The sequence below is a fragment of the Solea senegalensis genome, linkage group LG3, assembly GCF_019176455.1.
Source record: "Solea senegalensis isolate Sse05_10M linkage group LG3, IFAPA_SoseM_1, whole genome shotgun sequence".
In the NCBI taxonomy this organism is placed as follows: Eukaryota; Metazoa; Chordata; class Actinopteri; order Pleuronectiformes; family Soleidae; genus Solea; species Solea senegalensis.
In genome coordinates, this window is record NC_058023.1 from 22,684,089 (window position 1) to 22,700,045 (window position 15,957).

The 15,957-nt window shown below is 38.9% G+C and overlaps 1 protein-coding gene across 1 annotated transcript; it reads left to right on the plus strand.

The window, feature by feature from the left end:
* The first annotated feature begins 703 nt into the window (after positions 1–703).
* On the plus strand, positions 704–15,801 carry LOC122766229 (plexin-C1-like). Its single transcript, XM_044020920.1, has 22 exons — positions 704–1,869; positions 2,447–2,572; positions 5,030–5,164; positions 5,256–5,356; positions 5,436–5,541; positions 5,621–5,786; positions 6,160–6,253; positions 6,374–6,449; positions 6,992–7,033; positions 7,782–7,915; positions 8,475–8,654; positions 9,547–9,655; positions 10,695–10,874; positions 11,229–11,393; positions 11,719–11,818; positions 11,940–12,041; positions 12,526–12,629; positions 12,726–12,767; positions 13,499–13,623; positions 14,366–14,564; positions 15,462–15,608; positions 15,712–15,801. Exons 1-22 carry the CDS (start codon positions 835–837, stop codon positions 15,799–15,801), a joined length of 3,558 nt encoding a protein of 1,185 aa, XP_043876855.1. The 5' UTR covers positions 704–834.
* The last annotated feature ends 156 nt before the right edge of the window (positions 15,802–15,957 follow it).

Genomic DNA, 15,957 nt, shown 5'->3' on the forward strand with positions numbered 1-15,957 from the left:
ATCGATATAAAACATTTTAAATCCAATCAAGTTTGCATGTTCAATGACTGCAAGCATGAGTACTAATGTATAGACTGTTTAAATTAATAAAATCATGTACCAAATGCTGTCATATATGTTAATGCAACCAAATAGAGTGTTCTACAAAGGTTGTGACAGAAGTAACATTAGGGGAATGTTCTGGGAACCCAATGTGCAACCAAAGACTACCTTTCATGGAACATTCCCAGAAGTAGCTGTCTGCTCCATTAGTTGTTTACTGATAATTACACAGAAGCAGGATGAGCTCAAGCTATAATCTTTGCTGTTGGATGAGATTTTCAGTTGACATTGTTTTAGTTTTGATTCTCCATTCGTTTTCATCGGAGATTGATTCCTGTGCAGAGAGAGAGAGAGAGGTCTCAGCGACCCCAGTGCCAACTCCCTTCTGCCTCCTACTGTGTTGTAGATGAATAGGATCCGGTTTATCCCCGTCGTATTGTAGCACTGCTTTGTGGTTCTTCTTGAGATGGATACTCATTAACAGTGTGAACAAGTGAATGCATCAAAACCTTGCCATCGTCAGGAGCGCATTCATGTCAATCATGTGATCAGACCCCGTTAGTTGTTTTGAAAACATAGTTAACATTGAGCTGGGTGAAAACGGTAATGATGCAGTCATTGTTTCACTCTTAGTTCTCACTTTCGAAGCGCGCCTCCTCCCACTCTCAGTACTTCTCTTTTCTACTGGGGCTCGCTGCGCTTTTACGCACGGCTCTGGTGACAGCGGAGCGGACTGTAAGGAGTCATGCAGGCTGTCCGTGTCTGAGTGTCTCTTATCATCACTGCTGCACAATGATCCTGCTGCCTGCGCTGCTCTTCTTTCTTCTCTGTGGAGAACTGTGTTGTTGTTTCAGGAAGGATGGAGGCTTCACCTTTGGCGCCGATATCCGCCAGTACGCCGTGGCCAACGACGCGGTGTTCGTGGCTACAAACGAGGTGCTGTACAAGCTGAGCCATGACCTGACTCTGGTCCAGAATGTGAGCCAGAGAGGGGTCTTTACTGGCTCAAACCAGGGGTCGCAGGGTTCCGTGTTTAACCGGGTTTCTGAGACTGCACCGTGGAAAGCGAATTTCAGAATCAACGTCTTATTGCCGGTCGTGAAGGACAACGTTTTGATCAGCTGCGGAGTGACAGACAACAGGTGCGGACACTGTGAGGTTCTGGAGCTGAGCAACATCTCCAATAGCACTCACAATGAGACCATCCAGGCGGGATCACTGAGTTGGGAGCATGGCGACACAGCGTCCGTCGCAGTTCTGATAACTTTGAAGAATCCAACCGAAAGCAACACTTACATTCTGAGCGCGATACATCAAAGTAAATCCTTGAAGAAAAACTGCACTTCTGACTCACGTACTGTTAACATCCAAGACGCGGATAAAAAACACGCAAGAGGCATTTTTTCTTTCGTTGATAACCATGGCACTCCTACCCTCGGACACAAAGCCGACGTGGTGGAGTTTGTGGACGCATTTCAGATAAATTCGATCATATATCTGCTCTCCAACACACGCCTGACAGGGAGGAAGAACAATGTGCGTCTGCTTTGGCTCGAGGGCAAATTCGGAAAGACCGACACTCTCAAATCGCTGCGGGGTGTGACTCTCAAGATCACTGACTCTGGTGGGGGAGACCCCAAACTCGTGGCCTCCTCTGTGATCCCGGGCGCGTCTCTGAAGGTGCTGTGGAGCGGAATATTCAGTGCGGACGCATCACGGAGCAACACCGAGCTGGTGGTGTTTGACATCAGTCCTGATCTCACGGGGACACCTAATAGAGATCCAGAATTCTTCTTCGGCTCAACAGACTCTACGGTTGATTTGAAAGTATGAAGCTTTAATAGACAACATTGTTGTTGGCATGCATTTAATTTCATTTAGTGTCTGTGATGGTCACCCAGGCCATTGTACCTCCAATGTTAGGGAACTTGACTTAAGTTAAGTTGAAGACTTTTTTCCTCTCAAGACGTTTCTCCAGTTCCGAACTGACAAGATATTTAGGCTGGGTAGCTGTTTATAGAGTCCTTAAATGCAGTGTCCTTCACCTCCTAACCTAGTTTTACACCTTCAATTGTCAATATCTTCACTCGTGCTAAGTGAAGCGTTTATGTGATATTTAGGCTTAAATGATCATATGGGATTTAACGCTCTTCTAATTCAGATATCCAAATAGTAATCGTTGACCATTATTGGACGATACTGTGTATCATATCGAATCATCCATAAAATCCAAAACAAAGATTATTATACATTTTTTGTAAACAGCTGAGCATAAAAAGGTCAATTAGAAGGCAGGCATGATCCTAAATTAATAATAATAACAACAACTAATAATTAATGTATATCTGGCAAGCTTTAAGAATTATTTCAAGTATCCCTTCTTGAAGGTTCTGCTCTTCTGTAGATCCCAGTCACTCGGGAGCCAGTGGCAGTGATCTTCAGGCAGAACAACATGACCTCTGTGCTGGCTGTGAGGCACAAGACCTGGATTGTTTTCTTCATCGGTACAAGAGATGGGCAGCTCATTAAGGTGTGTAATCACCCATACGTTGTCATATGATTTCTTTATTTTACAGGTTAAAATGTTATTTAATGTTACAGCAGCGTGAGTGGGTCTTTGTTTCGCTCGCTCAGAAGCACAGACACATTGATACTAACAAACACGCTGACATCAGACACATCCATACAGTCAAACAAATATGACGTGTGTAATTTAATGAATGCCATGTAAATCAACATCTCATATGATGGGATCACTGAGGATGAGTGTCTATACCAGGTCTTAACGGGCCTGTAATGTCACATTAATGTGGGAACGTTGTCAGACGTTGTTGTGACATTGCAAACAGAGTGAGATTGCCATTCAGGAAGACACTTCTTGCTTTGTCGCAATAATTTGCCAAGAACGCTGCTCTAAAATGCTGCCATTATCCTTATCTTTGGAGTGGATCCATTAGATAATTGAATTTGATCCATATTGTTGTTCTATATGATCTGAGTAAGTGCAGAAGCACTGACTCTACTCTTATCTAATAAGGCCTGTGAAATATTGCACCATGTATCGAATTACTCTGACACGACAATGATCAGTTTCCTGTGGGTCCCTTTTTTATTTACCCTGCCACTTCTACATCACACCATTCACTTTTCCCTTCATCTATCTGATAAAGCTGCTGATATCTGGACACCTATACATGCACACTCACATGATTACAGAATTCATCACAAGTCAGCAAGCACTTCAGGGAGTAACTGAAGTAGTAGTAGTTGATTGTTAGGTTCATCCACAGATTATTAAAATACTGAAAATATAAAAAAAATGTGAGAGGAGATGGAGAGATTTGGATTAAATTATCTGGGAATGTAGGTCTTGGTTTAAGGAAAACAAATATTACGTTTTGGTGGTGATATGCAACTAAATTCTGGATTTTAAAAAAATGTTGTTCCCCTTGTATAATATGAGGAGTATATTGACACAAAAGAAGTAGATTTTGCATTTGCTTAAGATTGCAAATTGCTCTTTTGTTTTGGTTTCTTTGTAGCATAGGAAATTGCTGCTGGTGCTACATTTGCGACGATTAATCAAATAATAAATTATTTGTCACTGTTTTTTTTTCTTGAGCAAAAATACGTTTTCAAATTTCTCTGTTGCTTAAATGTGAGCATTTTGTGGTTCATTTGCTCCATTTAACGAAGAAATCATTGAAAACTGAATAATTTTTGTCAACGTTTGGGCAACACCAATCAACATTTTCTGACATGCCAGTGAAATCATACAGATGTGCGGGTGAATGAGAGGTCATGTGACCTGCAGAGGAGAGGAACACATGGCGAAAACCTAGAAATGCTCAAAAACTGTTGAATAAAGGGTAAAGAGTGACCACAACATATGATTGCAACATATCCTGTTAACTTGATAATGGCCAAGTAAGGCAGCATGAGGGAAGTTACATGATGTGGACATGGTGTGTTGCCAGCATGATTTCGACATAATGCATTTCTTTTTTCTGTGATGGTGTGAGTTGTTTGTGGCGTCAAACACAACAATTTGCAATCATTAGGTCTGAAAGCAACAGTGGATGAAGGTTTTTCTTCAACAACCATAATGGTTGTTGTCATTAGCTCGTGGCTTGTCTTCCACAAAGAGTGAACCACAAACGTAACACGACATCAGCTGCAAGCTCCACACCGTCTCTGAAAATAAAGAGCAGAATACAGTGTTATAGTGTGATAATCTTGTAATTACAGAAGTCTGGTGATATTTTATACTGTTCTAAACTTTAGTTGAATTGTTAATAACAGTCCTTTAAGATTGATCCAAATCTCCAGGGTCCAAATTTGATTTTGAGTAGAGCTTACTGTGAAAATGCTGGTAAATCAAGTACAATAGTAGTAGTAAAAGGTCTGGTTATATTTTGTATGTTATTATTGTGTACAGATGAAAACCAAAATTGAGTCTGCAACCTTGTAGCAATCTGAAGCATGATGTAGCTCAATTTTTCTCTAAAACGATTAAAAACCGAGGTAGAAACACCGCTTACCTGATACAATGGTGCTACAGATCATCAAACTGAGGTTGAAATAATAGTCTGTACACTCAATCTGTCCTGGTAAAATCTTGTCCAAAAACAAATAGAATGACTTCAGGTTTGAGTCGACAGATTCAATTAAGACTTTAATAGCTTGGACATGAGCCTCTTTACTTTAAATTCTTTACGCAAACTAATTTTATTACTTGCGTAATCAACAAACATTAACACTGCTCATTCCCAGAAAGTTTGTTCCAACCCATTTCATAACATTCAAACTATTTGCAAAAGAGAATCCCCAAGTGCCAGTGACAAAAAATAAAAACAATTTGACACATTTTTCTATATTAGTCTTTTTTTTGTTTTGATCACTGAAGCTCCTGTTGTTTAGTCCACCCATGTATATGAAACAAAAAAATATCTCAGAAACATAAGCGCAGCTTCATTCTTGTTTTCAGCTTGCTGTGGACAACAACTATCACGCCTCCTGTCCCATCGTTCTCTACAGAGCCAGTGACGATCGTCCAGTGCTTCCTAAAATGCTTCTGGATCAAGTAGATCATAGACATATTTATGTGCCACTGACAAACCAGGTGAGTTCATTGTACAGTATGTGTACAAACATACCCGTGTGAGTCTGTGTTGAACAATCAATGGTTTTGAGCAGCTTGTGTTTTGTTCTAGTTGAGGCGTGTACCTATGTCAAAATGCAGCACATACAGAAATATGCACGAGTGTTGGTCTGCACAGGATCCTCACTGTGTCTGGTGCGGCTCTGAGGGAAGGTGAGGGAAACGTCTGCGTCTGACATCGTCTTTAAACAACTACAAACTTGGTTATTATAACATACTTTTATTCTCCTAGTTGCAAATTTGAAGACGACTGTAAAGATTCTGACTGGTTGTCCATTCCCGAAGATTACCAAGAGAAAATGGTTACCTACAGTGTTGAGAAGGCGCCAAAAGGCCAGGTAGAGATGAAGCACGAGGTTTTAACTGCGTCACTCTTTAGTCCTTTAAATGCTCACTTCACCACCTTTTTATTTTTAGATCACGCTGAACATCTGGACACACCTGACCGCAGGCCACAGGGCACAGTCTACTTTCACCTGTGCTTTTTTGGCAAGATCCGGTGTGCTTTGTGATGGGATAGATCCTCCGCCGCAGTTCCCACAATGCACCTGCACCCTCACAAATACCATACTTCCTGAGGAAGGTTGGTACTTTTTGAGTGAAATACCTGACAAACAAAGACCTTAACATTGTCATATCAGTGGTGATTGCTCTAAGATAGCAGGGGAAGCTCAGCATCTTCTAAAATTATTATTATTTTCATATTAATCATAATGAGAAATCATTGAGGGGATCACTCTTATTTACAGTAAAATATAGTGAAATGCACAGCAACAACATAGACAAAGACATTTGAATAGTAGGAATGTGACTTTGAAACCTAAAGATGCCAAACTATAAAACAAAGGTTTTGGTGCAACTAAGTTTAAAACCACCATTTATAACTTTTAAAAACAAACAAATGTCATACATTCAAACCATTGCCAATTAATAATATTGTATTATTTACATGCCAGGTCTGGAAGTCTACGTAGGCATCAAACTCGGGAAGACGGAGATATTGGAACACCTGACACTAACCAACTGCTCTGACATCAGAGGACCTTTGCTGTAAGATCACTGATGTTTCCAAACAAATGAACTAATATTTTAGTAATGTCATGTCAGAAAAATCTATTTATTTTGTGTTACAGTGTCCATGATACGTGATATGATTTGTGTTCTCCTCAGGTGTCAGCAGTGTATCAGGGCTGGATGTGGCTGGAGCAATAACATGTGTTCTTGGGCAAATCAAGGAGTCACAAATGTAATTATGCACATTTTTATTTATACAATGAGCTCTTCCATTATTCATTCATGTTGTGTACAACATTCATATGAAAACATTTGTACAAATATGGCATATCTATCACAGAAAAGGAGTTAAGTGTGTTAAGTTATTTGCATATTCAAGCAAAATGTCTAATTTTCAATTCATAGTTAGTAATTTTTAATGAAAAACACATTTTGAAACAATTCATTTAGCAGCTCATAAAAGATTTAATTAATTAATAAAATTTTCAATTCAAATTTTAAATAAATGGATATAAAAATGCCAATAATTCATATGTTTTAGTTTGTATTCTTGCATTAAAGTACAAGAGTTAACATTTTGACATTTTGATGTATCTCATGTGGTGAGTCTCCTTTTAAACGTTTTAAACCTATAAACACAGTCAACTTTGAACTGAAGACTGGACTTTAAACGTCATACCAGAAATCAAATTGCGATCATAATATAGGCCAAGCATCATACGTGTTGGAATATAACTAATACGAGCCGTTTTCTTCTGTTTCTTCCTCCTGCAGGACAGTGTTTGCCAAATGACGGTGTCAACGATGAACTTCACTGTGAGTCCAAACCCTCGACTTTCCCACACACACACACACACACACACACAAGCCGTGTCTCAGTAGTCAAGACTGCATGCTTTAACTGTGTATTCATAGCCAGGATGTCGTCAAAATGCGTCACAGCACTGCGCCGCGAGCTGTCTTAGTTGTATTTGTGTTTCCTTTGCGGGTGAGGCTGTCCCAGAATAGCCAGTGGCAGAGCTTCTTTTTTTTGTATACCTTTATTACAACAACATGCGCACAGGCTTGGTGGAGCCTGTATAACTGTAAACCCAACATGAATGAAGATACAAAAAAATGAATAAAATGCACTATGAATAATAACAATATAAAATAAGATATAATGATGATATAATTAAATATGTTTGAAGCTTTTTTTTTGTCATTTAATATTGACAGTGACTTACTAAAATTCATTTCGGCTCATTCTTCATATTATTTAAAAATCGTGTAGTGTCTGAAGAATTTAGATTTGTGCTAAAACCTGTATTTGTGCTAACACTTCATGTCCAAAATTATCTGCTGTGAATTATTAATAATTATAGAGTTGACTGCATTGGTTTATGATGTTTTTGTTGTAGAAATATTTTTGCACAAATTCTGTTGCATAAATCTGCGAAGCTGAATTCAGGACATTGTCCTAAATTGAATTGAATCAGCTTTTTTGGGATATAACCATCACTCAAAAGAGAAACATTGAAAATTATTCTTTTAATATTTTTTTTTTTTTTTTTCTTGCCCTCAGGGGCCAGAGATCTCCTCCATCACTCCCAGTTTGGTGTCTTACCACGGCAGAAACAATGCGGTGTTGTCAGGTCATAACCTCAGTGATGTGACCAGAGTGAGGATGAAGGGACACACAGACTGCAATCCAAAAGAGTGAGTCAGCACATGCACGGCTAAGATTATGCTCATCAAATAATGGCTGTGATATAAGTGACACATTCACTCAGCAACGGCCCAGTCAATACATGTGAATGTGTTTCTCTTTACTAAATCCACAAACTGGAGGTTGGTGTAAACTATGTCTCTGCTCCACACACATTTATTGACATCTTGTGCGAGTTCTGTCTTGGTTGTGGTTGACACATACTGAATGTGCAAAACATAGGCAATATTTCAGTTCAGTGTCACATCTTTGCTCTATCTTAAAGCTGCAGATAGTCAGACACATTATCTAATGCTGTTTTGACAGGTTTAGGAATAATTTAATTCAAGTCTACTGTGAAACACAAAAAAGTGGGCTTATTTTCATGCTCTGTATAGGATTGTGCCAAATTTTTAGGCACAGATGTTTGTAGAAGTATAATTAGAATTAAGAAAAAACACTGCACAACTCAAAGTGAGTCTAAAGCTATGGTGTAGTCATGTCTGCTGCATCCTTGATGTGTCTTAAACTGAATAAGCTGAAGTGGTTTGTTCCGTGCTCTTGTGTCAGAGCTCCTGTTTGGAACAACACAGGCGAGAGTCTGATATTTCACATTCCCGGCATCGAAAGTAAAGGTGTGGTCAACGTATGTGCTGTCCTCCCAGACGGAACGTGTCACGGCAGTGCTAAAATCACCTACAGCTCGTCACCATCCTGCACCAACATCGAACCAAGCAGCACATGGATGAGGTATGTTTAGATGTGTTGGTGCAAAACTCATAGATGGGAAAAATAAATGATTTCAAGTCCCAAGAATAACTTATTAACACAGTGTAAACGCTGCTCATATGCAAATATGACAGCTCCAATCAGGTATAGTGATGCAGAAATGTTTCACCAGTCCAAAGAAGCCTGACACAGCTAACATGCTGCCATCAGTGAAGCATCACCAAATCATTACTGGCATAGTAAAGAATATAAACAAACACTGACATCTTTATAATGCAGAAAGGCCGTGAGATGACGCCTACAGAAAGGAAACATGATCTTAATTAAAGGAAAACCACAAGGTGCATATTTTAGTTTCACTTTATTGCTTTAAAATTAGAATTAATCCTATATATATATCTACTAACTGATGAAGCTGTTTCAATGCTCTCTGTTGGCTCTTTGAACACTAAAAACCACAAAAAGCGCCATTAAACTATTTTCAAGTGCACGTTATTTTTGAATCTACTGCCAGTGCTTCTGAGGCAGACTTTGCTGCGACATATTCTTGGAAACAGTGGTAATAACTGAGGAACTGAAGTAACTTCCCCCAGCAACATCTTTTACCAGTCGACCGCTTCACTTTTTAGATGAAAGTGCCACTTCTGCCTTTGTTACACTTCTGACACAATAGATAAGAAACGTATGGTTTTAAAACCACAAGTCATAGATCAATCGACACAAAACTTAAAATGCTAAGAAAGAGATGAAAAAAGTCTTGCCAACACATTGGTAAGTCATTGTCAATTGGACATTGAAGTTGCTTTTCTGTGATTGCACTCAAAACATGCTGTGGTTGTAAAAAAAAAAACAAGAACAACAAAAAAAATATCTTGTTCCTGCCGTTAATGCTCTGCTGCACTGTCTCCTGTAGTGGAAAGAGGAAGATCACACTCACAGTCTCTCTCCTGGACTTTGTGGAGGGGATCAGACACAGTCACAACTTGCAGGAAATCCCAGTTCATGCAACGAGCAAATATCAGGTGAGTCTGCAGATGAGCACAGTGCTCCACTGTGTTGCCATCTTACATGAATTACCATATATTGTACATTACATTACATTGTCACATTATTTTATTATAGATATGTTACACAATAGGTCAGGGGTGTCCAACACAAATTAAATGGGTGCATCTAGTATGGTCAAGAGTGGTAAATTATAACATGATAACATGATATCGCAGTTAAGATATTCATGATGATATCTGTGCTTGTTTTGATATGGAATGATGTTTACTTGGCAATAATAACATATTTATGATGCAAAATAAAGCTAGTAGAGAATTGAATTCTAAAATTAAGTAAACAATAATGTGAACAACTGTAATTAAAACACCAACAAGCTTATATATATGTACTGTAATTGAATGTTGAATACAGTACTTTTAATAATACAATTACAACCGAATGTCCTTTTATTATTATTATAATAAAAAAGAATGCTTGCAAACATATTTAGTATTATCGTCTCTCTATATTCTATCACCTCACTGGTCCCTCATCCACATGTGCTGTGTTTAAAGGAAGAGGAGGCTGTAGGCCATGTTTTCATTATTATTATAACATGATATTCAGTGGTGGGCCACATGTGACCTGCGGGCCACCAGTTTGACATCTCTGCAATAGGTGATTGATTTATTGATTCCAAAACTGGGACATTTTTGTGTTTCACCAGCATGGCGTTGACTCTTAAATATAAACTATAGAATGCTATAAGAGATGAAATGCAATATAACAGAAGAATAAGATATGTACAATAAAAAATAACTGTATACAAATAAAGGAATACACATTTATAATATAATGATCAAATTAGGTGTACAAAATGGGCATACATATCTATACAGAGAATAAGGGTTTTAAATGATTTAATATTAGAATACCGAATAAACCAGATCAACAACAATGACCATGTACATGTCGCATCATATCATCCTAAGTTATCGTCTGGCTTTGTGTCATGTAACATGTATAGTTAATATTCTCTATATAACACAGAATGTTCCTTTAATTTTGCTGCAGAATTTCACCTACGACACACTTGCAGCTGGAGACACTCAGACACCTTTTACCAGCTCAGTGTATCTGAAAGTAGCCAATGAAACGTTGCCCTGCTCCAAGAACATCACCTACTACCCAGACCCAACGTTTATCAGCTTCAAACACGACAGTAAAGGAGACATCGTGCGCATCTACATCAAGGTGAGGAACGTTACTGTTGCACAAGCATCAAGCATATTTGGTTTATCTATATCTATATTTTTATTTGAAAAAGACTGCAGTGGAGACACAAAATGTTTGTAGAAAGTATCCATTACTGTTAAATTTAAGTGTTTAATTTGTTATTGTTAAACTGTTCTATTTTATCAGATGGCGGGGAAAAAGGAAAATTAGCTAAAAAAAAAATCAGCCACAGAAGAAAAAAAAACCTCTACTTTTTGTGTCTTTATTTTTGTTTCTTTTTTATTATTATTTTAGCTGTTTGTATACAGGTGTCATGCCAAAAAAAATGCACCTGATCCTCTTAGTCTTATAAGAGTGTGTTTTATTTTGCAGAAAAAGGCAGACAAACTGGAGATGACCAAAGCAGAATTATTAGCATGGGGTGTTCACAGAGGACAACAATTCCCCTGCATCATGAAGGACAACAACCCACACAAGACTGACATTATCCAATGTGATATTGAAACAACACCGAACATTGAATTTAAAGAGTTGGTGGTAAGTCTGGCAGGCTACTTCCACACTGCTACTCCATTAAAAGAGTTAATGTTAAAAAGTAAATCAAAAGCGATGGACATAAATGGATTATAAACATTAATGGAGGGATATAAAGATGCAAAGGTCTTGTGTCGTCGTATGTGTATAATCAGAATCTCATCTATACAAGATTCTTTGTTTTAAAATGCCAGTTTAAAACAAAAACACATTAGTATGGATGTAGCTTTATTCACAATAATCCAAGGGGGGGTCTCAGGCGTTTACGGGTTTTAAATGCAGACATCAACAAAATGTAATAAACAAAAAAAAAAAATCTTTTTTACAGCTAAAGTATGGAGACAAGACTGTAAAACTGCACCTTCAAACTTCATTATCCTTCCTCTGGATCGTGCTTGTTCTTCTGCTGATCATTGGCATTATTGTCTGTGAGTACATTAAGTAGAGTTGAGTGATTTATACCATGTTCTTTTACAAGGCTTTAAGTCAAACTTAAATAGGATAACCCTATTTTTTTTTCTCTCTTCTCGTCCGGATTTTGTCTGTCAGTTGGGTTGTTAATGTACCGAAGCAAACAGAGGAAGCTCACGGCTAGGATGAACCAACTCCTGGAAAACCTGGAGCTTGACATCAGGAATGACATCAGACAAGGTCAGTCTTAAATACTCACCGTGTTTCTCTCTGCTATAACAATAAAGCGCAGATAATGGTTAATATTTTACTTTCAGTTAATACTGTAAAGTCCAGGTCAATTATAAACAGACCACGTTTCAGACCCAGACCCAGAAAAAAAGGAAAACAGACATAGTCGACACACAATATCAACAGATAAGAAAGCATTGGAGGTGATACAAAGGTCTTGCTTTTTAAAACTTGTTACAGAGGCAGCTGATTGTAAATCAAAATGAGGAGTGTTTTAAAAACGTTGCCTGTCCTAGTCAGCGGAGGTCAAAAAACCCAACTAGATATAAATTATATCGTTTGAAATTGTTTTAATATTCACACCCTCCTGCTAACTGATGTTTGCTTGAAAAATTAGCTTTTTTATGTGACATTGCATACAAATGCGTATAGCCTGCTTTATCATTTAGGTCCATTGTCCATAAAACCATTGTCACTTTATTGTCTTGCACAGGTTTTGTTGATCTGCAGACAGAGAAAGCTGAGCTGATGGAAAATGTTGGAGCCATTCCTTTCCTGGACTACAAGCACTTTGCTTCCAGAATCTTTTTTCCTGAGGTGCAGCACAGAAAGCAGTAGTGTATGCAGTGTATGTTGTGAAATATCCAATCAAAACCAGAATAACAGAGTTTCCTTTTTGTTACTGTTTCCCAGAGTGAAGCTTTGATGAAGTTGTGTATCAAAGACATAAATCAGGTAATCTTTTAACAGCAGCTGTGGTTCACATCAGGATCAGTGGCGATTGCTTTAAGACAACAAGGGAAACTCAGCTTCCTCTAATATATCATCAAGTATTTACCGTGTTGTTTAGGTTTCAATACTAAACGTGCACTAGAACGCGATTAGAACATGTCACTAGTTTGTTCAAAATCAGCTGTTTATCGCGGACGACGTGATTTCTGATTCCCATAGCTGCCTCCACATTAAAACAACTTCTAGCTCAGCTTCAGCTGTTCTCTATGGGATGGCACAGAATAGTTTTTTTTTTCAGCAAAAACGTCACTTCCACAGAAGCTCAGCTTCTCTGGGAGTCAACGGAGCAGTGGGCGGACACAGATGCTGGGCTTCTGCATGATGATTAGAGGGACTGTCTGAAAGGAGGAGCCAGTTTTTGACTGACAGCGTTGCAGAAACATACACAACAGCGGAGCCTTTTCTGCCTCAGTAGATGTTATTTGCTCAGTATAGCTTATTTTCATTTTGCACATATACGCCGTAAATAAAAACAATGTTATAGCATTTCGCTTTTACGTAATTATCGCGTTTCCTTGTTCTAGTTTGCAGAATTTATGTGAAAATGTATTTATAAATAACTGGGCCTGAAATGAGCTTCCCCTGTTTCAAAGACCAGCAACCGCCACTGATCAGGAGGCACAGCTTTGTAACATTTAGTGTATTGAATATTTTTGTATCTCACATGGGACCAGGACACAGTGAAGGTTCAGCTTGATGAGTGCTGCCACAGCTTTTCCAGACTGATCCACAATCAGCTCTTCCTCACTTCTATGGTTCATGCGCTAGAGGAGCAGAAGAGTTTCACTATCAAGAACAAGTGAGTCTTTTTAAAGTCTTGTAAGAATCTTCTATAGAGCGCTGTTTTATTCTCTTCTTGTCATCTTGTACCTTGTCAATCATTCTGTTATGATTTTGTTGAGCACGGTTTGCTCACAGGAGCTTTTTTTTTTTTAACGCCAATGAAAAATAAATGCAGCTGTGACTACTGACTCTGAGAGAGAGCAGCAGCTGCTTCAGCTTCACACACTACAGAGAATCGATCAGGACAGCAGAGCTCAGTTCAGAGAGAGAACAAACCAAGCCTCAGTCAGTCTTCCTGTATATAACCCAAACTGGAGCCTTATGCAGTTAGTAAAAGCTGAGCTCAGTTTTCTTGATATGCTGTTGAAAACACCACTTGTATAACTTCATTACAGTGTAAATGAGTGTTAATAAACACACCCATATAACATAATAAGCCATAAGCCAACATGATCCTCTCATTATTTCAACATATGTGTGATGAGGCCGCGCCCCACATCCAATTCAGTAAAAAGATAAAGTCTTATAAATGGAGGATTTTGTAATACTGTGATATAGCTCTATTGTGGGAGAAAAACTACTCAAGTATACATTTTAGGCCATTTTTGTGATCCACAATGAAGAATGCAGCAAGAGATTGTCCAGAACATTTAAGTGAGGAGACTCACTTTACTCGAACATTACAACCTCAGTGCGTGTCTGAGTAGCAGCCGAGTTGTATGCAGTTCTTATCCTATGCTCTCACTTCTCTGTTTCAGGTGTGCGCTGGCATCTCTACTAACAGTCGCACTCCACGGTGACTTGTCGTACCTGACGGAGATAATGAAGACTCTGCTGCAGGATCTGATGCAGCAGAACAGCAACACTCAGCCCAAACTTTTGCTACGACGCACAGAGTCTATAGTGGAGAAACTCTTGGCCAACTGGATGTCCATATGCCTTTATGGCTTCCTACGGGTTTGTTGCTCTTATCTTTAAATATTTGTTCTCGACTTGCTGTCGCTCAGTGTTAACCTGTGGTTTGGTCAAAACTCTTAACCCTGATTGTTTTGATTGGTTTTTATCCAGTGCCACCAGCAGGTCAACATTCTCACTTATCAAGTGAAATAGCTCAGTATCGACTAAAGTTCCAATGAATATGAATATGAATATGAATATCCCTAAGTGCAACAACTCACTCCACTCTTCTACTCTCTCCGTCAGTTACTCCTCCTTATTCTTTTGGTTTAAGTGTTGGGTTGAGTTTTGAGTTTTTGCACCATCCTGAAGTCAAATGTTAAATGTCCAAATTTTGTATCTCTAAATGAAAAACAAAAGTGTTCACACAGTAGACATCAAACTGTCAGTTTCATCTGGATCCAACTTGCTTCACAGTGTGGTTCTCAAGTGTAGCGCGACGCTGTCACTCGGGCCTATTTATTACTTGTGGCTTGCATTGGTATTAGAGGAAATGCACTGTATTACAGAAGTGAACAACCGCTTCTGCACTCAAATTATTCACACACCCCCACACAGACTAAGCATCAAAAGTGCGTTTGTTACTGTGCATGACTTCTAAAACACTCATCTGTGTTGTGAATGACTATTTTCTTGATGTGTTATTCATCTCTTAACCGGATATTCTGTGACATCCCAGCAGGTTATGAACGTACATACCTACCTGTTCTGCAGAGAGTAGATGCATTAGCATGACAATAGACATAAGCTTCTATCATTAGTCAGTGGGGTTATTCACGGTCATTAAGCTAAACCACTTCAACTTGACACCAGACAAAGTGTCAGCACACTCATAGAGTCAGCATGGCTTCAGTGCCTCATTTGACTGACTGTGTTCCCTTTTCTCTTTCTGCGCAGGAAAGTGTCGGCCAGCACCTGTTCCTGATGGTTAGTGCTCTCACACAGCAGATTACCAAAGGACCTGTGGACTGTGTGACACAGAAAGCTCTCTACACACTCAGTGAGGACGGGCTGCTTTGGCAGGCCCAGGACTTCAGCTCCCTGGTGAATAAATACACACTTGTTACATCTTCACTTTCACACATCAAGTCCAACTCCTTTTCCTACATATAAACACTGTTCATGTGTTCATGGAGATTGTCATCAGTTTTCAGAGAGCGAAACCACAGTTTGTGTGTGTCAGAAAGTGCAAAACAACAAAGAGTATGGCGACAGCTCGTCGGTGCACATCAACTGATACTGAACCACTTCCTCCACCATGTAACAGCTTAATGAACTCGGAAAGCACGTTTTCTAAAATAACTCGACTTGTTTCCTGGATTTTGCTTGACAGGGAAGTGAACTGAAATAGCTCCTGATGTAGTCAGACAGGTCCAGCGCAGTGAAAGTCAAG

Coding starts and splice junctions, on each gene's coding strand:
- LOC122766229 (XM_044020920.1), top strand. CDS start 835: ATGATCCTGCTGCCTGCGCTGCTCTTCTTTCTTCTCTGTGGAGAACTG. Junction 9,656..10,694: donor ATGCAACGAGCAAATATCAG/GTGAGTCTGCAG, acceptor ATTTTGCTGCAG/AATTTCACCTACGACACACT. Junction 10,875..11,228: donor TCGTGCGCATCTACATCAAG/GTGAGGAACGTT, acceptor TTTATTTTGCAG/AAAAAGGCAGACAAACTGGA.